This window comes from Mus musculus, chromosome 2 (assembly GCF_000001635.26).
Source record: "Mus musculus strain C57BL/6J chromosome 2, GRCm38.p6 C57BL/6J".
Lineage (NCBI taxonomy): Eukaryota > Metazoa > Chordata > Mammalia > Rodentia > Muridae > Mus > Mus musculus.
In genome coordinates, this window is record NC_000068.7 from 131310467 (window position 1) to 131333349 (window position 22883).

The following is a 22883-nucleotide window of genomic DNA, read 5'->3' on the forward strand; positions in this document are numbered from 1 at the left end:
AATGTTACTATGTAGGCCAGACCAGCTTAGAACTTAAGAACTTTCTGCCGTAGGACCCTGACCCACCATGCCCAGCTCACATAGACTTTTTTTTTTTCCTTTCAGTTTTTTGAGATAGGGTTTCTCTGTGTGGCTGTCCTGAAACTCCACTCTGTAGACCAGGCTGGCCTCAAACTCAGAAATCCACCTGCCTCTGCCTCCCAAGTGTTGGGGTTAAAGGCATGCTCCACCACTGTGTTTTACATACACCTTTTCATGTTTCTCCAATGCTTACAGTTCCAGAAGTACAGTACAGTTACCACACAGTAGAAAGTGACATGGCCTAATGCTAACAGGACATTGGCCAACTATTACCAATGGCCCCATTTGAATTCCACAGGATTCTTCACTCATGCCCTTTCCTTAGCCGTAGTCCAGTTCAGGATTCCTGGTTATGTTCCTTGCCTCTGTTATCATGGCAGTTCCTTGGCTGTTTGAACCTTTGACAATTATCCTTGGTTAGTTCAGGCACTGTCGACCATAAAGTCACTATTGGACCATTTCTGACACACATCTCTGGGAGATAAGTTAAAATCATAGTCCTCTCTTATTTTTTTGCTCAAGTTTCTTTCCACTAATATTAGCATCCACCTTTCTTACCATGTGGTCCTAATTATTTGTATAGTTAATTGGGATTCACACACAAGAGTGAAAGCAGCCAGTTATGGCAGCCTGCAACTTTAATCCCAACACTCAGGAGGCAGAGGCAGGCAAATCTTGGTGCTGGAGGCCAGCCTTATCTTCATAGCAAGCTCCAGGCTAATCGAGGCCATAAAATCAGATCATGTCTGAAAACAAAACCCCCAAATTTACACAATTGTCTATGCTCCCTGGGCTAAAATTTAATAGGATCATTATTTGTTGCTCAGGCACATTGGGACTAGTCTATAGTTTAGCGATAGAATGCCTGTCTAGCATGCAAGGGGAGGGGAAACCTGGCTTATAATTTCCCTTCACCTATCATGATTAGAATTCTAAACTTCTATTCAGCAGTGCAGTCAAACCCTTCCTACTCCCAAGTTTTATCACATCCTCTACCCAATTCTTTGAGACAGGTTCTTACTGTGTAGTTCAGGGTGGCTCTGAACTCAGGATTTACTTGCGTCATCCTTTGTGTAATTAGGATTGTGTGTGAGAGCCACCTGGCCCTTCTTATTCTTTTTGTGAGACAGACAGTCTTACTCTATGGGAAATTACAGCCCAGAGGCTCCTACCTGTAACCAACATGCACTCAGAAACCTAAGGAGAGAGGGACAAGGGTTAAGGCTAGTCTGAGCTACACAGAGAGACCCTGTCTCAAAACAAACAACTTTTCCCTTTAATATTCTATTTTTTAACATCCTATTTTTTAACAAAACAAAAACAAAAAACCAAAACTCTTTGAAGATCATGTAACATTTTTTAATTGGTTTGAGCAGTGGTGATGCACATCTTTAATTCCAGCACTCAGGAGGCAGAGGCAAGTGGATTTCTGAGTTTGAGGCCAGCCTGGTCTACAGAGTGAGTTCCAGGACAGCCAGGACTACACAAGAGAAACCCTGTCTCGAAAAACCAAAAAACAAAACAACAACAACAAAAATGTTTTGAGACAAAGTCTCACAATGTAGCTCTGGCTAACTTCTTGGAACTCACTGTATAGACTAGGGTGGCCTCTGAGGTCCATTTGCCTCTGCCTCCCTAGTGCTGGGATTAAAGTCTGTGCCACTATACTGGGCTTCATGTAACATTTTAAATTGGGTTTTGATATGTATGCCTCACTATGTAGTTTAGTTGGCCTTAATCTTTTGATCATGTTGGCTCCATCTCACTAAGATAACAAGTGTCTGCTATTACACCTGGCTTGCATAAAATTTTAAAGTCAGTTCTGGCTTTGAAAAACAGGCTCTATTTAATAATATAAAAGGTGAAAGTGTTTAGATAATAAGTCAGCCAAGCATGAAACATTACTGGCAAAATTTATCACCCCACGCCACGTGAGCTGACCTCGTCTATCCCATGCCTCTGTGAATGCTCAACACTTAGAGTGTGGAATGTTTAAAGCAGATAAGTAATTAGATCCATACACAAGTGCTGCACCAGAGAGGTAATTGAAGACCAGCAGCAAGAGGCATTTTCAGGTATGGCTCTTGACGTAAAATGCTGTCTTCTGACCCATGGTGACTTCAGATGACAGTGGTGCAAAATGCCTTCTAACAGAGCAACTTTCAGCAGGCTAAATCAGGACTCTGGAGGCAGGGGCAAGTAGACCTCTAGGAGGTCATGGCCTGCCTGGTCTATATAGCAAGTACCAGGCCAGTCAGGGATGCATAGATTGAGGCTCTGTCTCAAAACAAAACAAAACAAAACATAACACAACCTAAAAGAAGAAAGTAGATGAAATCTTAGAGACAGTGGTGTAGGTGATGCAGAATGGGGTGGGAGTATTGTGGAAAAACTACTGAAGACCAATTTCTACTACAGAGGAAAACACCTCATCAGCAGATAGGACTGAAAATTACACAAAAGTGGGTTACTAAACACCAGCCCACAATTAAAGTGCTAGGCCTCCATGGCTTTAGAAAACTGGCCCATTCTTACACATAATCCATTTTGACTCTATGGTAGAAATGACTGTTTCAAATATTCTGAAATATTTGAAAAGAATAAAAATCGATTACCTAATCAAGTAGCAACAGAAGAGTAAACTAAGGATGAAGACAAACACAGCAGTGCCAAAAACCACGATATAGATGTTGAGAGGCAGATTCTGGAATCCAATATTAGGCATCCTGAAGTTATAATGTGGGAAATCTGAGCTCATGGATGAACTGTGGGGAAAAAAAAGAATGGAAAAGAATTAGATGTGGACAGGCATCATGGTGCATGTCTGTAATCCCTGCCCTTGGGTGAATGAGGCAGGAGAATTGCTATGAGTTTGAGGTTAGCCAAAGCTACATAGCAAGACTGTAAAAAATAAACAAACCAGAACCAACCCTCTCCCCCACCTTAGAACTAAGACAACATTATATATTTATACTTGAGAGGCAAAAGTTCTCTAATGCCTGACCTGAACTAAAACAAAGTATTATTATTCTTATCTTCTTTCTTTCATTCACCTATATCAAATATTTACCAATTTTATTACACTCAACACAGAGCATTTCTATTTACATTCATAAGGTGCTACATGAAATGTCAGTAATTAATCAACACCAAAAGCCTTTAAGTGCAAGAAGAAAAACATGTATTAGAACTTCTCAGATTATCTAACTTAACACCCATTAATGTAGCAGTAGTCACCTCTTAACTTACCAGTACTTATAATGGTAAGCATTAAATAGCTCATATGGACTGGCAGGATAGCAAGCCTGACAAGCCAGCCCCATGCTCAGAACCCATATGAAGCGGAGAGAAGAGACATGGCATATACAGTAACAATAGCCTCAGAAAGAGGATTAAGTAACTACATAGCATCTAATGTTACAGTCTAGTTATTTCTCGAAAAGCTTAATAATAAATAGAGTTGGGCCTGGTAATGCACAGCTTTAATTCCTGTGTTCAGAGGCAGAGGTAGGTAGATTTCTGGGAGTTCAAGGCCAGCTTGTCTACATAAGAAGTTCTAGGCTATCCAGGGATATAGAGTGAGAATCTACAAAAACAAAACAATACAAAACAAAGTGGAAAATGCATTTGGATTATCATGTGATCCAACATTTCCAGTCCAGCAATATCACAAAGATCTGAGAACAACAGTTCAAACAAAGCCTGTGTATACTACTCTTAGCAGTACAATTCATTGTTGCTCCAGGGTGGAAAGGCCTAGATGCCTAATGAGATGAACAGGTAAACAACTGTGTTTGTCACCTACAATGGAGTAAGTCCTAGTCAGTCATAAAAAGTGGACTGAGTTCCCTGGGAGCCTACTTGCCAGGTAAGCACTCAGTCCCCCAGTCTTACCCAGCTCTGCAGCAGACCACCTGCTGCACCCCTCCCTCTGCCCCCATTCCCAGGACACCAAGCAGATCCTAGTAGAACACCTTGCTTCTTCCCTTTTGTGGATCCCTTCAAATCACCCAACGCCAATCTTATTCTCAAAACCTAGAAATACATTTAACTGAAACTCCCAATGGCAGGATCCCAAAAGAATCCCCTACCAGGCAACATACAGCTACCACACACTCCTAAGATCCAGAAAGGGCAACAGAAAACAAGGAACAAAACACTACCCAAAGACAAGACCGATGTCAGAATTACGATCATCACAAACCCAGAAGCCTGGATATGGGCATAAAAAGAGTAACAAGGACAGTATGTCTCCACTAGAGCCCAACACCCTTACTACAGTAGGTCCTAAGGCTTGCCAATACAGCTGGAGCTCAGGACAAGGACCTTAAAGTAGTCTTTATAAATACAAATAGAGGATCTTAAGGAGGAGATGAATAACCCCCCTAAAGAACTCCATGAAGCTGGGCAGTGGTGGCGTAGTGCACGCCTTTAATCCCAGCACTTGGGAGGCAGAGGCAGGTGGATTTCTCGATGCCAGCCTGGTCTACAGAGTGAGTTCCAGGATAGCCAGGGCTATACCGAGAAACCCTGTCTTGAAACCCCTCCCCTCCAGAAAAAAAGAACTCCATGAAAACACAAACAGAAATGGAAGGAAATGAGTAAAACAATCCAAAACCCATAAGTGGAAATAGCATTGATAAAGAAAACCCAAACATCTGAGGAAAACCTGGAAATGAAAATGTAGGAACTTGAATGGGTACCTCAGAGGCAAGCCTTGTCAGCAGTATACAAGAGATGGAAGAGAGAATCTCAGGCACTGAAGATATGATAGTTGAAATGAGACTTTGGTCAAAGAAAATGTTAAGTCTAAAAACAAAACAAAACAAAACAAAACAAAACAAAACAAAACAAAAATCTTGGCACAAAACAGCAAGAAAATCTGGGACACTATGAAATGAAAAGACCAAATCTAAGAAGAATAGGAATAGAAGAAGAGACAACCCAGGTCAAAGGCACAGAAAATAGACCAGAAAAGAAATTCCCCTGGGCACAACAATCAAAACACTAAGCATATAGAACAAAGAAAGAATATTTAAAAACTGCAAAGGAAAAAGACCAAGTAACATATAAAGGCAGACCTATTAGAATAACACCTAACATCTTAATAGGAACTTTTTTTTAAAAGAAGACTTATTTATTTATTTTATGCATGTGAATACATTGTCACTCTCTTCAGACATTGGATTTCATTACAGATGGTTGTGAGCCACCATATAGTTGCTGGGAATTGAACTCAGGACCTCTGGAAAAGCAGTTGGTGCTCTTAACCATGCTCTGAGCCATCTCTCCAGCCCCCCTTAATGGAGACTTTAAAAGCCAGATGTAGAATAAAAAGATGTTCTACAGACTGAGACCATGGATACTGTCCCAGACTACTATCTATACCCAGCAAAAATGTCAATCACAATAGATGGTGGCCTGGGTAGGTAGAGCACACCCAAGATGACCCCAGACACCCAGAGGCTCCAGGTGCCACTAAGATGAAGAGAGAGAGAGAGAGAGAGAGAGAGAGAGAGAGAGAGAGAGAGAGAGAGAGAGAGAGAGAGGTAGAATGGTGTGTACACAGTGAAGAGGGGCTGAATCAGAGACTCGAGGGTAGTGAGTAGCCAATAGTGGCACCTGAGGCCATGCTGAGGTCCTGGCCCATGCTGTTTCGGGGGTTCTGTTACACCAAAGGCCATGTGGACATCTCTGAGGGCTGTGCAGAGCTAGCCCACCCCTCATCTCAGCATTGTGGGAGAGGTAGCACCACCCAGCATCAGTTGCAGCACTAAGAATGAGCTCACATCTCACCTGGGCAGCACAGTAGGGCTGGCCCTGGTGTGGGTGTGAAAGCAGATGAGTTGTTTCTGCCCCTTGCCTGGGCAGTGCTGGAGAGCTGGTCCTGGTGGAATAGGTGCAGGTGAGCCAGCTCCACCCCCTGGTGGGGGGATGAGTATGGGAGAGCTGGAGGGGAGGTCTGACCAACTCAGATACCACGCAGACTCAGGGCTTGGAGCTGGCCCACCCCAACATATACCCCATCTATGAACTGCTGGAGCATTTGAAGGCGCTGGTCCTGAAGAACCAAAGCTGCAGGATCTCTATGACACAGGGCAACAACAGTCCTGGAGGAGTCCCGGTGAGGATCCAGTATTGATAGTGCAGCAGAAGCCAGAGGTCCCAAACCAGACCAATGACTCAATGCAATGAACATCTGCATGAAAAGCTGTTTTGGCAATAGGGTATACTATGTGACACATTGGACCTTTTACATCAAGATTTTGTTTGTTTTCTGTTGGGAGGAGGTTGCAAGGGTGGAGAGGGAGGATGTGGAAGGATGGGGAGATGAGTGGGATTGGGGTACATAATGGGAAATTCACAAAGAATCAACAAAAAGTTAAAGTAGATGGGAAAATAAGATATTCTATGATAAAACCAGATTTAAGCAGTATCTATCTACAAATCTAGCCTTACAGAAGATATTAGAAAGAACACTTCAACCTAAAGAGGTTAGCCATACCCAAGAAAACACAAGGAATAAATAACCCCACACCAGCGAAGCAAAGGTAGAGGTATACCATGACAAAAAATAACAGAAATGAATAAACGCCGTTCATTAATACCTGCCAACATCAATGGCCTCAATTCCCCAATTTAAAAACAAAAACAAAAACAACAGGCTGATAGATTGGATTAGAAAACAGGATCCATCTTTCTGATGCATCCCAGAAACACACCTTAACATCAAGGATAGACATCGCCTCAGAGTAAAACGATGCAAAAAGATATTCCAAGCAAATGGACCTAAGAAGCAAGTTGGTGTAGCCATTAAATAGACTTCAAAGTAATCAGAAGAAATTGGGAAAGACACTACATACTCAAAGGAAAAACCCTCCATGAGACCATTGCAATTCTTTTATGCACCAAACACAAGGGCACCCAAATTCATAAAATATTACTACAGCTTAAATCATATATTGATCCTCAAACAGTGAGTGATAGTGGGTGACTTCAATACTCTACTCTCATCACTTAACAGGTCATCCAGACAAAAACTAAACAGAGAAATGCTGGAGCCAAATGATGTCATAAGCCAAATGAACCTAGCAAAAACGTAAAGAACATTCCATCCAGACAGAATATACTTCCTTCCAAAAAGTATATGAACATTCCATCCAAAAAGAATACACTTCCTTCTTGGCAACTCATGGAGCTTTCTCTAAAATTGACCACATAGTTGGATACAAAGCAAGTCTCAACCCTGAAATAATACCCTGCATCCTACATGACCTCCATGGATTCAAGCTGGTATCAACAACAGAAACAAGAGAAAGCTTACAGACCCATGGAAGCTGAACAACACAGAACACACTACTGCATGAAAAATGGATCAAGACAGAAATTTGAAGGAAATTAAAGACTTTGTACAAATGAATGAAAAATACAGATCCAAACTTATGGGGCACAATGAAAGTGGTTCTACCAGGCGAGTTCAAAGCACTAGGTGCCTACATTACAAGAACTAAATTCAAAACAAAAACAAAATAAAAACAAAAAGCAAAAAACTGGGGAGATCTCAGACTAGTAAGAAAACACCTGAAATCTCTAAAACTAAAAGAAGAAATCATACCATACCCAAAAGGAGAAGATGGCAAGAAACAATCAAACTCAGGACTGAAATCAATAAAATAGAAACAATAACAAAACTAATACAAAGAATTAATGAAACTAAGAGTGGTTCTTTGAGAGGAACATCACTAAGACTGACAAAACCTTAGCTAAATTAACAATAAGGCATAGAGAGTATATGCAAATTAACAAAATCAGAGATGAGAAGGGGGACCTAACAGACACTAAGGACATTCAAGAATCACTAAGGACACACTTTAAAATCCTGTACTCCATCATATTGGAAAATCTAAAAAAAAAAAAAAGAGGATAATTTATTGATGTATAAATACAGACCTATAACCCCTATTTATTACTTCTATTTAGAGGCAGTAATTAAGTCTACCAAAGCAAAACAAACCCAAAAACAAGATTAAGAGGATAATTCTCTCCCGAAAAACCAAAAATGAATGAATGAATGAATAAAGGATAATTCTCCTGAAGTCAATGTCTGGAGACAAACATGTTATCCCAGCACTTGAAGACAGAACAACAAAAAAACGGGGCTGGAGAGATGGCTCAGCAGTTAAGAGCACTGACTGCTCTTCCGAAGGTTCTGAGTTCAAATCCCAGCAACCACATGGTGGCTTACAACCATTCTTAATGACATCTGACTCCCTCTCCTGGTGTGTCTGAAGACAGCTACAGTGTACTTACATATAAAATAAATAATAAATAAAATCTTTAAAAAAAAGAACAACAAACAAACACAAACAAACACCTAAGGCCAGATGGTTTTAGCACAGAATTCTACCAGATTTTCAAAGAAGAATTAATGCCAATACTTCTCAAACTATTCCACCAAATAGAAACAGAAGAAACTTTGTCCAATTTGTTTTGGGGCCAGTTACTCTGATACCCAAACTACAGAAATACCCAACAAATAAAACTATGGACCAATTTTCCTTTTGAACATAGATGCAAAAAAATTCAGTAAAATACTTAAAATACAAGTACATAGCAAAACAATCATCAACCATGATCAGGTTGGCTTTATTTCAGAGATGCAGAGATGGCACAACATATGTAATGGATAAATATGACCCTCCAGATAAATAGACTGAAAGAGAAAACCACATGATTATTTTATTAGATACTGAAAAGGCCTTTGACAAAATCCAACATCCTTCCATAATAAAAGTCCTGGAGAGACAAGAATATACATCAACATGATAAAGGCAATTTATAGCAAGCTCATATCCAACATCAAATTAAATAGAGAGAAACTCAAAGCAGTTCCACAAAAATCAGGAACAAGACAAAGCTGTGCATTCATTCTCTCCATACCTATTCAACATAGTACTTTAAGTCTTGGCCACAGCAGCAAGACAGCTGAAGGAAACCAAGCGCACACAAATTGGAAAGGAATTTGTCTGTGAGTTCATACAGTTCAGTGAAGCCTCCCCACAAGGGCAGCCGAATCCATAATAAGGAGCCAGAGACTAGAACAAATCGACAATTAGCCTGAGGCCAAGCAGAGCAATTAAGTGAGAAGCTGAGAGAAACCAGATTGAATCCGTCAGCTTGGAGAGGAGTTTGGGCCAGAACTGAGTTGAAACAGCTAGCGAGCCAGAGTTCAGGAAGAACTAGAAAGGACGAGCTTAGTCAGTAGTAAGCCCCTGAAAGGACAATTACATCAGGAGAATAAAGTTATTATTTACACAGCATGATATTGGTACAAAAATGCATATGTTGATCAATGGGATGGAACTGAAGACCTAGATGTAAATCCTTACACCCATGGACACTTGCTTTTTGATAAAGCCAAAGATGGGGAAAAGGAAGCAACTTCAACAAATGGTGCTGGTCAAACTGGATGGCTGTTTGTAGAAGAATCCAAATAGATTGATCCATACTTATCACCAGGTACAAAATTCAACTCCAAATGGATCAAAGACCTCAACATAAAACCAGACACATTGAAGCTGATAGAAGAGAATTGGCACAGGAAGACTTTCTGAATAGAACGCTAACAACACAGGCATGAGATCAACAATAAATGAAACTGAAAAGCTTCTGCTCAGCAAAGACTCTATCATTTGGACAAGTTGGCAGTTTGCAAAACGGGCAAAGATTTGTACTAATTATACATCCCACAGAGGGCTAATACCAAAATATATAAAAAACTCAAGGGGAAAAAACCAAACATAGACATCAAGAAAACAAGGAAACTAATTTAAAAATGGGATACAGATCAAAATAGAACATTCTCAAAAGAGGAAACTTGAATGCCTGAGACACGCTTAAATGTTCATCCTTAGTCACCAGGGAAACACAAATGAAAACTACTTTGAGATATCATCTTACCCTGTCAGAACGGCTAAGATCAATAATCAAATGACAGCTCATGTTGGTTAGATATGAAATAAAAGAAATACTCATCTTTTGCTAGTGGACCTGAAAACTTGACCAGGCTCAGTGGGATTCAATGTGGTGGTTCGTCAGGAAGAGGGGAATCAATCTGCCCTCAGATCCACATCTGGGGCATAGACCTAAAGGATGCTCCATCCTGCCAAAGACACTTGCTCAGTGTTCATTGCAATAGCCAGAAACTGACACCCTAGATGCTCATCAACAGATCTCCCGCAACCTTTCCTTTATACTACCAATTATAAAAGCACAAAAAAAATACAGCAATTTGAACTGGATAATTAAACTTTAGAAGAATAGATCACATAAGTCAGAAATAAAGGGAAAACCAAAAATAGATTAAGAGAAAAAAAAAAAAAAAACCAAATGCTTGAGGTTTGAGTCAACTAACCAAACAAAACATTAAAAAATTGCTATTCTGAGACCTTTAAAAACTAATGAGAATTTGAATACTAATTTATAATTTAGGTTATTATACTTTATAGGCATATAAACAGCCAAAGTGGCTCAAGAAAACCTGACTTTTAAAAAAATTGTTATGTCACTGAGGTCCTTAAGCATGCTAGGCAAGCACTCAACGACTAAGCTGTGTTCCTCATGGCTGCTTGGGACTGCATGGCCACTCTGCAGGCTGCTGTAGTGTTCCTCATGGCTGCTTGGGACTGCAATGGCCACTCTGCAGGCTGCTGTAGTGTTCCTCATGGCTGCTTGGGACTGCATGGCCACTCTGCAGGCTGCTGTAGTGTTCCTCATGGCTGCTTGGGACTGCATGGCCACTCTGCAGGCTGCTGTACTGTTGCATAACTGGGTTGGAGGCGTTGGCATTTTTACAGTCTTCAGAGTGCCTGTGCCTCTGAACGGATGCCAGTAAGTTCCCACTAGTCACAATTTTCACCACTTCCTGTTTCACTGGGTTTCTGTTGCTATTCTTCTCTAAGGAGATAATATTTCTGTCTGTATCCAAATGAAAGACAGGGAAGAAAAAACGAGAAAGAAAGAACACCAGTGGAGGGCATTGTGACTTTGTTTTCTGTGCAATCAGCATGTCTACTGTAGGTCCTGGTCCGCCAGCCCCTTCTGCCACTAAATCTGTCATCTGTCTTTATTTTTTTTCTATCTTTGGCTTTCCCATATCCGATTTTAAAAATGTTTACTTATATTCTCTTTTCGTATTTGCATGGTTTTATTCCTGAAATTTAAATGTTTAATCCACCTTGAATGTGATATTAGACAGCACTATGATGTCTATGAAGCCTAGTGCTTCGTATTAATTTAAACACATTAGTAATTCATTCAGGGTGAAGCAGTAGTTTTTTTAATATTTCAAAATTATTCTTACATAATCTTTTCTAGGTATGTTTATTTATTTATTTATTAACAAAAACTTCCTACAGCATTTATTGTCACCTAATAATAATGTGCAAGTAAAACAAGTTGAGTAAATGCAGGTTGCAGCAGACATCTTTAAACACGCTCAAGGGGCCTTCTCAACATCCTACAGGCGTCACCATTCACTGCTAGTTGGGAACACTTTGGAGCAGAGTAATATTATCTCCTTTTAGCATGATTCGACCCAGTTGTTTTCTTGACTTTGTTTTAGAATGAATCTCTTCTGCATTATCTAATACGAGGTTCATGTACTCATCAAAGCCAATAATACAACCTTCTATCCGCATATTCACTTGTTCATACAGCCACACCTGAATTCGAGATCTATTTTGCAAGTATCTGAAGATAAGGTTGATGGGCTGCACCATCACCTTCTGCACCTTTTGGCCCTGGCCGCGGTACGCCATTGGTATGTTTATTTTTAAAGATTTATTTTTTAATCTGTGTAGGTGCATCTGTCTGCATGTGTGAGTGTGCTCATCAGTGCGAGTGAGTTGTGCCTGAGGAGGCCAGGGGCACTGGGCAGCCTTAAGGCAGAGCTAGAGACCCACCTCAGGTAGGTAGTGGGAACCGAACCTGAGTCCTCTGGGAGAGGCTCTTAATCTGAGCCATTTGTCAAGCCCTCAGGTTTTAAAATGTTCTTTTGGGCTGTAAAGAACATCAAATGTATAGTTTACATAAAAGAATGGGTCTTGCTAAAGTCTGAATGCTTGTCTCCTTCCAAATTTATGCTGAAGTTTAATTTTGGTTGTAATAGTATTAATCGGCAAGACCTCTGAGAGGCGCAGAGTCATGTGCTCTCCTCTCATAAACGGATATCATGAGGTTGGTTTCTTATAACAGGATAGATTTGGCCATTCTGACTATTGGCTTTTCTTTGTATTTCCACCATATTATATAAGGCAACAGAAGGCCCTTGTGAGAAGTCTCAAACAAAATGAGAAGTAAACGTCTGATAACTGTGTGAATGTGTATATATGTGTACACATGTAAGTGCCTGTGTCTGTGTGGGTGTTTCCTCAAATGTTCTCTCTCCTTTCTTATGAAACACACTCTCACTGGAGCCCACTGACTTAGCTAGATAGAGTTGTCAACAAGCTCCAGGAGTCTGTGTGTGTGTGTGTGTGTTTGTGTGTGTGTGTGTGTGTAGACCGAATACCAGTGTCCATGTGCGGAAGTCAGAGAACAATTTGTGGACTCATTTCTCTCCACACACAATCTGACTTATGAGGACAGAACCAGGCTTGCATGGCAAACACTTCACCTGCCAAGCCATCTTATTAGCTCTTAACCTTATTTTTGAGACAAAGTCTCTCGTTGAACCTGAGCTCACCAATTTAGTTAGATGGTGTGTTGGTTACTTTTCTATTGCTGTGACAAGACACTGTAAGCAAGGCAATTTATAAAATAAACAGTCCCAGAGGGTTAGAGTCCATGCCCATCATGGTGGGGAACATGGCAGCAGGCAGGCAGGCAGGCATGGTACTGGAGCAGTAGCTGAGAGCTTACATCTGATCCACAAGCATGAGGCAGAGAAAACTGGGAATGTTGTGAGCTTCTGAATTCCAGGACAGCCAAGGCTACAAAGAGAGACCCTGTCTTGAAAGAAAGAAAGAAAGAAAGAAAGAAAGAAAGAAAGAAAGAAAGAAAGAAAGAAAGAGGCAAACAAGCAAGAAAAAAAGAAAGAAACCCTAGTGACACAGGTCCTTCGATAAGGCCACACATCCTAATACTTCTCTAACAGCTCCACCCCCTGGGGCCATCCTCATTCAGACCACCACCCATGGTTAACCAAGAAAGCCCCTGCTTTCTTCCACTATACACAGCCTTTTATGTAGGTTCTAAGACTCCTAACTCAGGTCCACATGCTTATGTAGCAAGAATTCTTATCAAATGAAGCCAGTATCAGCCTCTTAACAGCAATGTTTTAAACTTCCCAGTCCGTGGGATTCTGTGATACAGCAAACCTGGACTAAGATAAATCTTTATGTACAACACACATTCTTTTCATTCATCCTAGACTTATTCTGTTCCTTTAGAGAGATTTGGGCTTTAGGGATTTTTGTTTTGTTTTAGCTTTCTGTTTTTAAGAGCAAGTCTCACCATGTAGCCTTGGCTGTCCTGGAACTCGCTATGTGAACCAAGCTAGCCTTATGTTCTATTTTTATTTTTTGCAACAGGGTCCTGCCCAGGCTGTCCTTGAACTTCAGATCCTGCTGTTTCAGGTACCTGAGTGCTGGAACTACAGTTGATCACGCTATGCACAGCTGGAGAGGCTTAGAATACAAGGAATACAAAGTCTGAGGATACTCAGAGACTGAAGGAACTGATAGTGCAAACACATCTGTGAGAAAACAAAGAACACAGATGTGCTGGCTGGTTTTGTCAACTTGACACACATTTAGACATATCTGGTAAGAGAGAACCTTAATTGAGAAAATGCCTCTATAATATCAGCCTGCAGACAAGTCTGTTGGGCATTTTCTTGAGTAATGACTGACATGGGAGGGCCCAGGCCACTGTGGGCAGTGATAGCCCTGGAGAGGTGATTCTGGGTTGTATAAGAAAGCAGGCTGAGAGGCCAGGCGTGGTGGCAAATGCCTTTAATCCCAGAACTTGGGAGGCAGAGGCAGGTGGATTTCTGAGTTTGAGGCCAGCCTGGTCTACAGAGTGAGTTCCAGGGGACTATACAGAGAAACCCTGTCTCGAAAAACAAAAACAAACAAAAAAAAAAAAAAAAAAAAAGAAAAAGAAAGAAAGGAGGCTGAGGGCTGGAGAGATGGCTCAGTGGTTAAGAGCACTAACTGCTCTTCCAGAGGTCCTGAGTTCAATCCCAGCAACCACATGGTGGCTCACAGCCATCTGTAATGGAATCTGACACCCTCTTCTGGTGTGTACCTGAAGACAGCTACAGCGTACCCATATACATTAAATAAATAAATAAATCTGAGAGAGAGAGAGAGAGAGAGCGAGCGCAGGTTGAGTGAGCCATGAAGAGCTAGCTGGTAAGCAGCACTCCCCCACCCCAGGCCTTGGCATCAGTATCCTGCCTCCAGGTTCCTCCCTTGAGTTCCTGCCCTGATGGATTGTAAGCTGTAAGAAATAATAATTTCCTACTCACATTGTTTTTGGTCATGGTATTTATCACAGCAATAGAAACCCTAACTAAGACAACAGGGAAATGTATATATTATTTTGTATGTTGAAATTAGTATGCTGTGTCTTTCAAAATATAGCATTTTAAGGTAAAAAAAAAAAAATCCAGCAATGAGCAGCGATGACAGATGGCCCTAGGGTGTCAATCTCCAGTATTTAAAATCAACCATCTTCACGTTAGAGACAAGTAAAAGACTTGAAGGAGACAGCGTTGGGAACTGCTGGGTATGGAGTAGAGGTTCCACATGTATGACTAAACATGTTTTTCTGCAACATTACCAGTGAATGCTAAAAACCCAAGTTCTCCAAAAAGCACCTCTATCATAGAGAAGAAATATTTTCCTTTATTCTAACCTCAAATTCCCTCAGATTATATGCTATTCTGTTTCTCCCATGAGAGCTGCCTAAGGAAATAAGTGTGAAAATCTGAGGCCCAGTCTGAATGTGGCACCTTCAGAGGTGATGTGTACTGGAGGTGCTCAGCCAGAGCCTGCTGGTGTCCCTGGTGGCACTGAAGTCACACTTCTTTCCAGATGCGCCAGTCTCTGCCACTAAGATTTCAAAGATCTCCCTTTGCACTCCAGGCTTTTACAATCTTCTGTGTTACTTCCTTGCTGCAAAAAGATATCCATTCTATCAGGGAATAAGATCTCAGTTAAAAAATCTTTTATGCCTCAAGTGCAAACAGCTAAGCAATGTTTTATAAACATTTCTCTAGTGAACCTTATCTACATTGTTTGAGTTCGTCTGAGGGCATTCTTATCACTTATTCTTTCTACTGAAGAAACTGGCTGGCCAGCTTGGTCATGCAGGCCTGCAACCGCAGCACTTTTGAGTCTGGGGCAGGACACCGTGAGACCCAACTTGGCCCGGGGAATGCAATGAGACTGGGTCTCAAAAACAAAAAGGAAGAAAAGAACCAGGGACTATGGTTTACTGGTAGAATGCTGGCAAGGCCACAGGTTCAATCTTCAGTATTTAAAATCAAGCACTACCCAACAAATGATGGATATCTGGGTGTTCTGTCTTCAAGTGCCAAACCTGGAAAAGAAAGGGAAAAAAGCCTTGCCACAGACTCAAACGGCTGGCAGAGACTTCTCTGCAGCAACTTGTGTAACTTCCCCCTCTGCACTCCTAACCATCCACACTGTTTAGAGAACTGGAGGACAGAACCCTAGAGCTACTGCAACGCCACATGCTAGTTATCTGTCCCATCTCTATCTCAGTGTGGATCTGCCCATTTGACTTTATACATCACCTTATTATTTTGACTCTTATTTTTATTAAGGAACGTTACAGGGGGCTGGAGAGATGGCTTGTGGGTGAGAGTGCTTGCTGCCAAGCCTGACGGCCTGAGCTTGATCCTCAGATACACAAGGTAGAAAAGAGAAAACAGACTCTTGTAAGTTGTCCTCTGACTTCCACATACACACAAATAAATAAGTAGATGTAAAATAGCAGTGGCAATGTAAAGCAGAGTGCTTTAAGGCTTTATTACTTTATTTGTACTTTGTTTTTAAAGACACTTAAATTCTAAACAGAGCTGGCTATGATGGCCTAAGACGTTGTCCTAGTACTCTGTAGTCAGAGACAGGTGGGTCTGAGTTCAGGCAGCCTGGGCTATACAGTAAGAGCCTGCTTAAATAAATAAAAATAAAAATCTGGGGTTGGAAAGAGGGTTCAACTGTTAAAAGCACTGACTGCTCTTTCAGAGGACCTGAGTTCAATTCCCAGTACCCACATGGCACTCACAACTGTAACTTCAGTTCCAGGATACCTGACACCCTCGCGGAGACATACATGTAAGGAAAATATCAATGTAATAAAAATAAATCAATAAAAAAGACCTAAGCGGCTGCTTTAATAGTCTTGAGCCTCCCTGCTCTGTACACGGTGGCGTGGATCCCTCTGCAGTCGTGCTGTCTCTGCTGTCACTGACCCCTCTGGGTGTGTGAGCAGTTCTCTCCCTGGCGGGTCCTGCACAAGTAGCCAAGCCTGAGCTGCTGTCTTCCATTTGTGTGTCATAACTGGAAGCCTGGATGTTTGCTGTTCTAATGGTCCTTTACTCTGCCATATTCCACAGGTTAATTATTTTGTTATTATCGTTTTGTTTTTCAAGACAGGGTTCCTCTGTGTAGCTCTGGCCGTCCTGGCACTTGCTCTGTCTACCAGGCAAGCTTTGAACTCAGAGATTTAAAAATCTCATCAGACCTTTATGAAACTTCACTGTGGTAATGATGAGGGATTCAAACTTGTAATCTCCTATTTTCTGGTCTGTTTCAGGTACACGGTGCATATACTATAATATTACAAATCTATCAGTTGTTAATTACTGGATTCTATTTAATGCATGGTTTTACAATTAGCTTGGTCAAAGTTCTATTTTGTTTGCTTAGTTTATTCTTTGAGACAGGATGCCCCTACATAAGCCCTGGCCTTAAACTCTCAATCTCCCTACCTCAGCTTCCCAAGTGCTGAGGTGTGCACTCTTACACACGGCTCTAAGTGCAGAATTTGTAAAACGATTATCTATCCATCCATGCATCCATCCATCAATTTTGAGACAGATTCTCCTTATGTTCAGACCTGGCTAGTCTGAACTCAGATATGTAGATGAGACTAATCTCAAAGTCAGAGCGATCTGTTTTCCTCTGCCTACTGAGTACTTATATTAAACACATGTGCTACCACATCTAAGTACAGAATTCTTTAAATTGTTAATTGCTAACAACAACAACACTATCATACTACAATGCTCAGGCAGCACAGAACACAAGTTGTAGAGAAAGGAAAGACTCTCATGTTGAACTTCACAGTCAGTTTACACAAGGGCACTGAAAATAAGCAGGCAGAAGAGAGTGGCCATCCTCCTTCTCAATCTAGTAAACTCTAGGTCTATTATCTGATTAATCTTAGAAAAGCTATCTTGTCCCCAAAAACACAGTACATCTTTCTCAACAAAGGAAATCAAATAACAACTATGTCAATAATAACTACTCTTATTACCTGTGTATGTCAATCTTTTAACAACTCTCAAATTCAATGGGACCAGTACATATCTCTCTAGAGCTGCATCTTAGTCTACATTGAAGGTTCATTAGCTCCTGGCTCTTATACAGGTGCAGGGCACAAAATAAACACAGTTTTAAAATAATCGGTAAGACTGTTACATTATAGTACAAAAGGTACTTTTAGTTAATTTCATATAAATCTACATAGTTAGTAGAATATAAAGACATATCTAGAGAAAATCTTTAGTACGAGTTTGTTTGGCTTGATGAGGTGTGGGTAACAACAGTTGCTGTGAGTTAGCAAGTGCTTATTATGCCATACCCTGAGACCAGCATCTCACAGCTCTCTTCCCCACCCACCAGCTCTCATTCCTCCTGCCCTCTGAACACTGGACAGTGGTGGGGTGACATGTATGTATATGAGCCATACACAGCTGAGGACTCAGTTATTTATACTGAGCACTTGGGGCAGTCTCTGCACTAACCACTACCCACTCCAAAACAAAACCAAAACCAAAACAACCCCCCCCCAAAAAAAAACCTTCTCTGACCAAAGGTGAAAGCACCACAAATCTATGGGTGAAAACATAAATATTTAGAAGGAAGTCTAACAGCATGACTACTTAACAAAACTACAGGGTTTCCCAGGGCCTATTTCCTCACCATTTGTCTTAGGGTTTCTATTTCCATTTTTAGGATAAAATAACATGGCCAAAATCAACTTGAAAAGAAAAGGATTTCTTTCACCTTATACTTGTAGGTAACAGTCTATCACTGAGGGAAGTCAGGGCAGCAACTCAAGCAGGGCAGGAACTTGGAGGCAGGAACTCAAGCAGAGACCATGCTTACTGACTTGCTCCTCATGGAGTGTCCAGACTACTTCCTTATATCATCCAGGACCACCTGACCAGGGGTGGACCCACCCTCTTTGGGATTAGGCCCATCCACATCCAATCATTAATCAAGAAAATGATCCACAGGCCTGCCCAGTGGTTAATCTGGTGGGGGCATTTTCTAAACTGAGATAGTTTCCTCTTTCTACATGACTCTAGCCTGTGTCAAGTTAACATAAAACTAGCTAGCACACCAGGTATGGACTTTTGATCAGGTTTACAGTCCTCGGCCTGAAATACCTTCTGGGAAGGTGACCTTATAACCAATCAGAAAGCTGCTGGTTACCCTCAGAACCATTATGTAAGTACAGCTTCCTGGGCAAATGGGTATTGAAGTATACAAGGCCCAGTGTTGGCTGAGACTGGAAAGGTTACACAGAAAAAGCCAGCCTATGTAACCATATGCAATCCCTTATGTAATACATAACCTGACAGATCTGTTTTCTATATCAATTCTTTAAGACAGTAATCAAAGTGAGCAGTCTGCATAGTGCTTTACAGTTTATGAGCAGGATTGTATATGTAAGCTTTTAAGTCTTTATAATCCCCATAGCTTGAATACTATACTTTCCAATATGTAGATGAAAAACAAAACAAAACAGCAACCAGATTACACACAGTAAAACTGGCTTCTCAAACCTCTACTTCCAGGATCCTACTGCCTCTGTGGACTTTGCAAGCTTGTGTGACCAGGTGACTGGTCCTGAAGGCTCTGAGCAGGCTCACACACCCCAGCTCATCCACACTGTATTCACATGGCCTCAAGTAGGGCCCGTATCACAATTCTCTAATAATTTTCAATGAGGTATATACATTTAAATTGTTTTCTAAGGCCAGTTATGGCGGTATATACTTTAAATCCGAGCACTCAGGAGGAAGGGTCAGGCAGATATCTGTGAGTTGGAGGCTAGCCTGGTCTACATAGTGAGTTCCAAAACATCCTGGCTATTTAGACACCCTGACTCAGAGGAAAAAACAAAACAAAACAACAACAACAAAAAACCCCAAACATGTTTTCCTATCTATAATCTTATATTTATAGGAATGCTCCACAGATTTCCCATACTCTTCCTTTAGCATCCCCTATTAAATAAAATCTTACATTACGAAAGGAAAGCAAGACTGGTTCAATCCTATTAAATAAATGATAGACTTTATTCAAACTTTACTGATTCTTCGATAACTGTTTTCCATTTTAGGATCTAATTCAGGGTCATACCTTGTATTTAGTTGTAACTCTTTAGTCTCTTCCAAAATATGACAAAGAACTATGTCTTTTAAATTAAAATTAATCAGGGTTCTTCTTATTCTGAAAATCCCATGGTATTCAGAACAGAGCCCTGAATACTAACCACCAGCCTTGGGGGTTGTTAGGTCTATGTGATAACTAAGAAAAGGCTGTGAAATCAGAGCAAGTGGTTCTAAGGACAGAAAGAGTGTGTGTGTGTGTGTGTGTGTGTGTGTGTGTGTGTGTACTGGAGGAAATGATGCACATGGAGGTGGATGTGTGGGTGCCACGGTGCACATGTGGAGGTCAGGGGACAAGTCTGTGGAGTCCTCTTTTCCCACATTTCCACGGGTTCTAGGGATTGAAGGTATTTGCCAGCTTGCACAGCAAGCGCTGTTACTGTGTGAGCCGAGCCATCTCACAGGTCCCCAGGAGCCTTTCTCTAGTAAAGAGAACTGACTGTGACAACTGAATAGGTCAACTGCACTTAAGATACCTGTCAATAAAACAAGTGAATCAACAGTTAGTCATAAGTTCCTGGAAAACCACAGGTCACCAGACAGAAATCAATACAATTTTGTTTAATGGAACAGTCATGAAAGGTTTAATTTGTTTTTAAATTAAAGGGCTTGACTTTGTTCAGGCTCTAGACAAAGTAAATTGATAATTTTATTAATAACTAGGTAAGTATACAAAGGTTATTAAAAAGCATTATGTTTTCTCTCCATACCCCTTTCGTTACTGGTAGCATTAAAGTTGCCTAGCGAGGTGATTCTAATTCAAACTCTGAACCCTAGGGAAAGTTAAGTCTTTATAGAATATCCCATTATTATATATGATACATGCATATTCAAGCTACTTTAGAAGAAGTGGTAAGATCCTCTTTGATACTCAACAGGTCTCTTATTTTTGAGGCCCAAGGTCTAACACAGTAAGTTCAGGCCTTTCTTGATGAATCTCCTTTCTGATGACTAAACCCAGGGTTTTTAAAATGCTAAGCATTCATTCTGTCACTGATTTATAATCCCAGCCCCACTGGTGGGTTCTCAATTCCTAGAAAAGGTACTAGTTTTTCAGAATCCATAAAGGGCCTGAGAATCATTGAAGAGAAAAAGCACTAAAGACATAAAGCACATTACTAAGCAACACAAAGTCTAATAAACCATAACCACATTGAGAATGGCATAAGACAACCTAGCAAATAAGATACTCTGTCATCTTACAGGCCAAAACAAAACAAAACAGAAAACAGTGTGAGCAATGTTTTATTTCTTTCCTTTTTTCTTTTGAGACAGGGTTTGTCTGTGTATCCCTGGCTGTCCTGGAACTCACTTTGTAGACCAGGCTGGCCTCAAACTCAGAAATCCGCCTGCCTCTGCCTCCCAAGTGCTGGGATCAAAGGCGCGCGCCACCACCACCTGGCGTAAGCAATGTTTTCGAAACTGACCTTCAGAATGAGGGTTAATAAGACTAAGCTTCAAGGCGGTACTTAGAATCCAAGCAAGGGTCCACAGTAGGTCATGTTTCAACTCAACTGTTCCTTCTCTGAGGATGGGAGCCACAGGGAAGTCCCGTTTCCTACTCCCAGAACAAGGATACCTACAACATCCACCTGAGGGGTGTGCCTGGCAAACAGTAAGCATCCATCATTGCTATCAAGTTAGTTTTGGTTCTCTAATGCAAGGCCAGCTTTTTTGTGGGAGTGGGAGTGGGAGTGTGGTTAAATAAATGTAAGCTTTCCTGAGTTAGCAATCATTTTTGCTTAGGTCACATCTTCCTGGCCTACTCTGGCTCACAAGTAGACTTCCTTCTAAAGTGACTGGCTTAGAGTATGGAATTTTGAGAAACAGGCATTCATTGAAAGTTTTTTTGTTTTTGTTTTTTGTTGTTGTTGTTTTTTTCCAACAAGTTCTAGACGGCTAATGCACACAAACTAAAACCTTGTTTTTAAACCTTAATGTGTAGAAAGAAAATCTATGGACTAAAACAACCATCTAAGAGGCTCATGATTAACTCAGCAAACCTTAAATGGCTGTAAATCCAAAGTATGAAGGCTGCATTTTATATACTTTATCACTCGGTGGTAATTATCCCGAGCTTCTAGATCCTAGGCACTCCACTCAAATATCTCCTCTTTGACTCACTGGATCACTTTGTTCTTTTACAAAAGGTCTATGGAGCTTTCACATGTGTATGTGACCCTGAGGACTGAACCCTGGGTCTCTTATAAGCCAGGCAGGCACTGTACCCGGCCGAACTGTTTAAGACGTTTTCAGGCCAAGCCTGGAACTACTGGGATGATGTGGAAGGATGAAACCTGTTTCCCCTAAGTGAGCCTGACTCTGCTTTTATGTTGTAAAGCATCCTGAAAAGGTCATATTCGCTCCAGAATGATGAACAATCTCTTTCTAAACAGCTTTTTAAGGAGACAAGTCTTGCAATGTCATTAATCCTGAAAGTTTTCTTCTCTTTATATACTAAAAACATTTACATGATCAGTATTATAACCTTCATCACATACAGCATTTGTATTATTTGGATTTTACAGATGGCTATATTAAATAGTTCTGAGTTCCTCCTCCTAAGATTAGGACTGACAGCCTTAACGGTAAACGTTCTCAGTAGGGTCACTGTATCAGGGCTGGGTCTACTCCCTACTGTCCCTAGGAGTCACTGAGCTCTGTGGAAAAGTCACACAACTTATTTTATAAAAGGCGGGCTCACAAGCCCTATCAGTTCTAGCAAGTGTCTCTCAGATTATCCCTTACAATAACCCAATTACAGAAAAGGGAAAGATTTATTCTTTTTGTGCTTTACTTTGAGACCAGGTCTTGCCATGTAGCTCTGACGAACCCGGAACTTAGAATATAGACCAAATTGTCCTCAAACTTGCTATTCTTCCTCAGTCTCACAAGTGCTGGGACTCCAGGGACTAGACACCGCATCTGAGAATGACATGTTCTTTTTAAGATTTATTTTGATTACTTTTAATTGTGTGTGTGTGTCTGTCTTTGTCTATGTATGTAGGCACACATACACAAGTGCAAGGGTCCATGGAGGCCATATATCCCAGCGTTGGAGTTGTAGATAGTTGTAAGCTGA

General features: G+C 41.0%; 1 protein-coding gene and 1 pseudogene across 1 annotated transcript in view; both read right to left on the reverse strand.

Moving 5' to 3' along the window:
* The window catches only part of Rnf24 (ring finger protein 24), a 54405-nt gene that overhangs the window by 11979 nt on the left and 19543 nt on the right, over positions 1–22883 (reverse strand). Inside the window, exon 2 of the mRNA NM_178607.4 lies at positions 2697–2846. Coding sequence (NP_848722.1) covers positions 2697–2839 — 143 coding nt within the window. The 5' untranslated portion in view covers positions 2840–2846. The remainder of the gene's footprint in view (positions 1–2696; positions 2847–22883) is intronic.
* Snrpert (small nuclear ribonucleoprotein E, pseudogene) lies at positions 11474–11904 on the reverse strand (annotated as a pseudogene).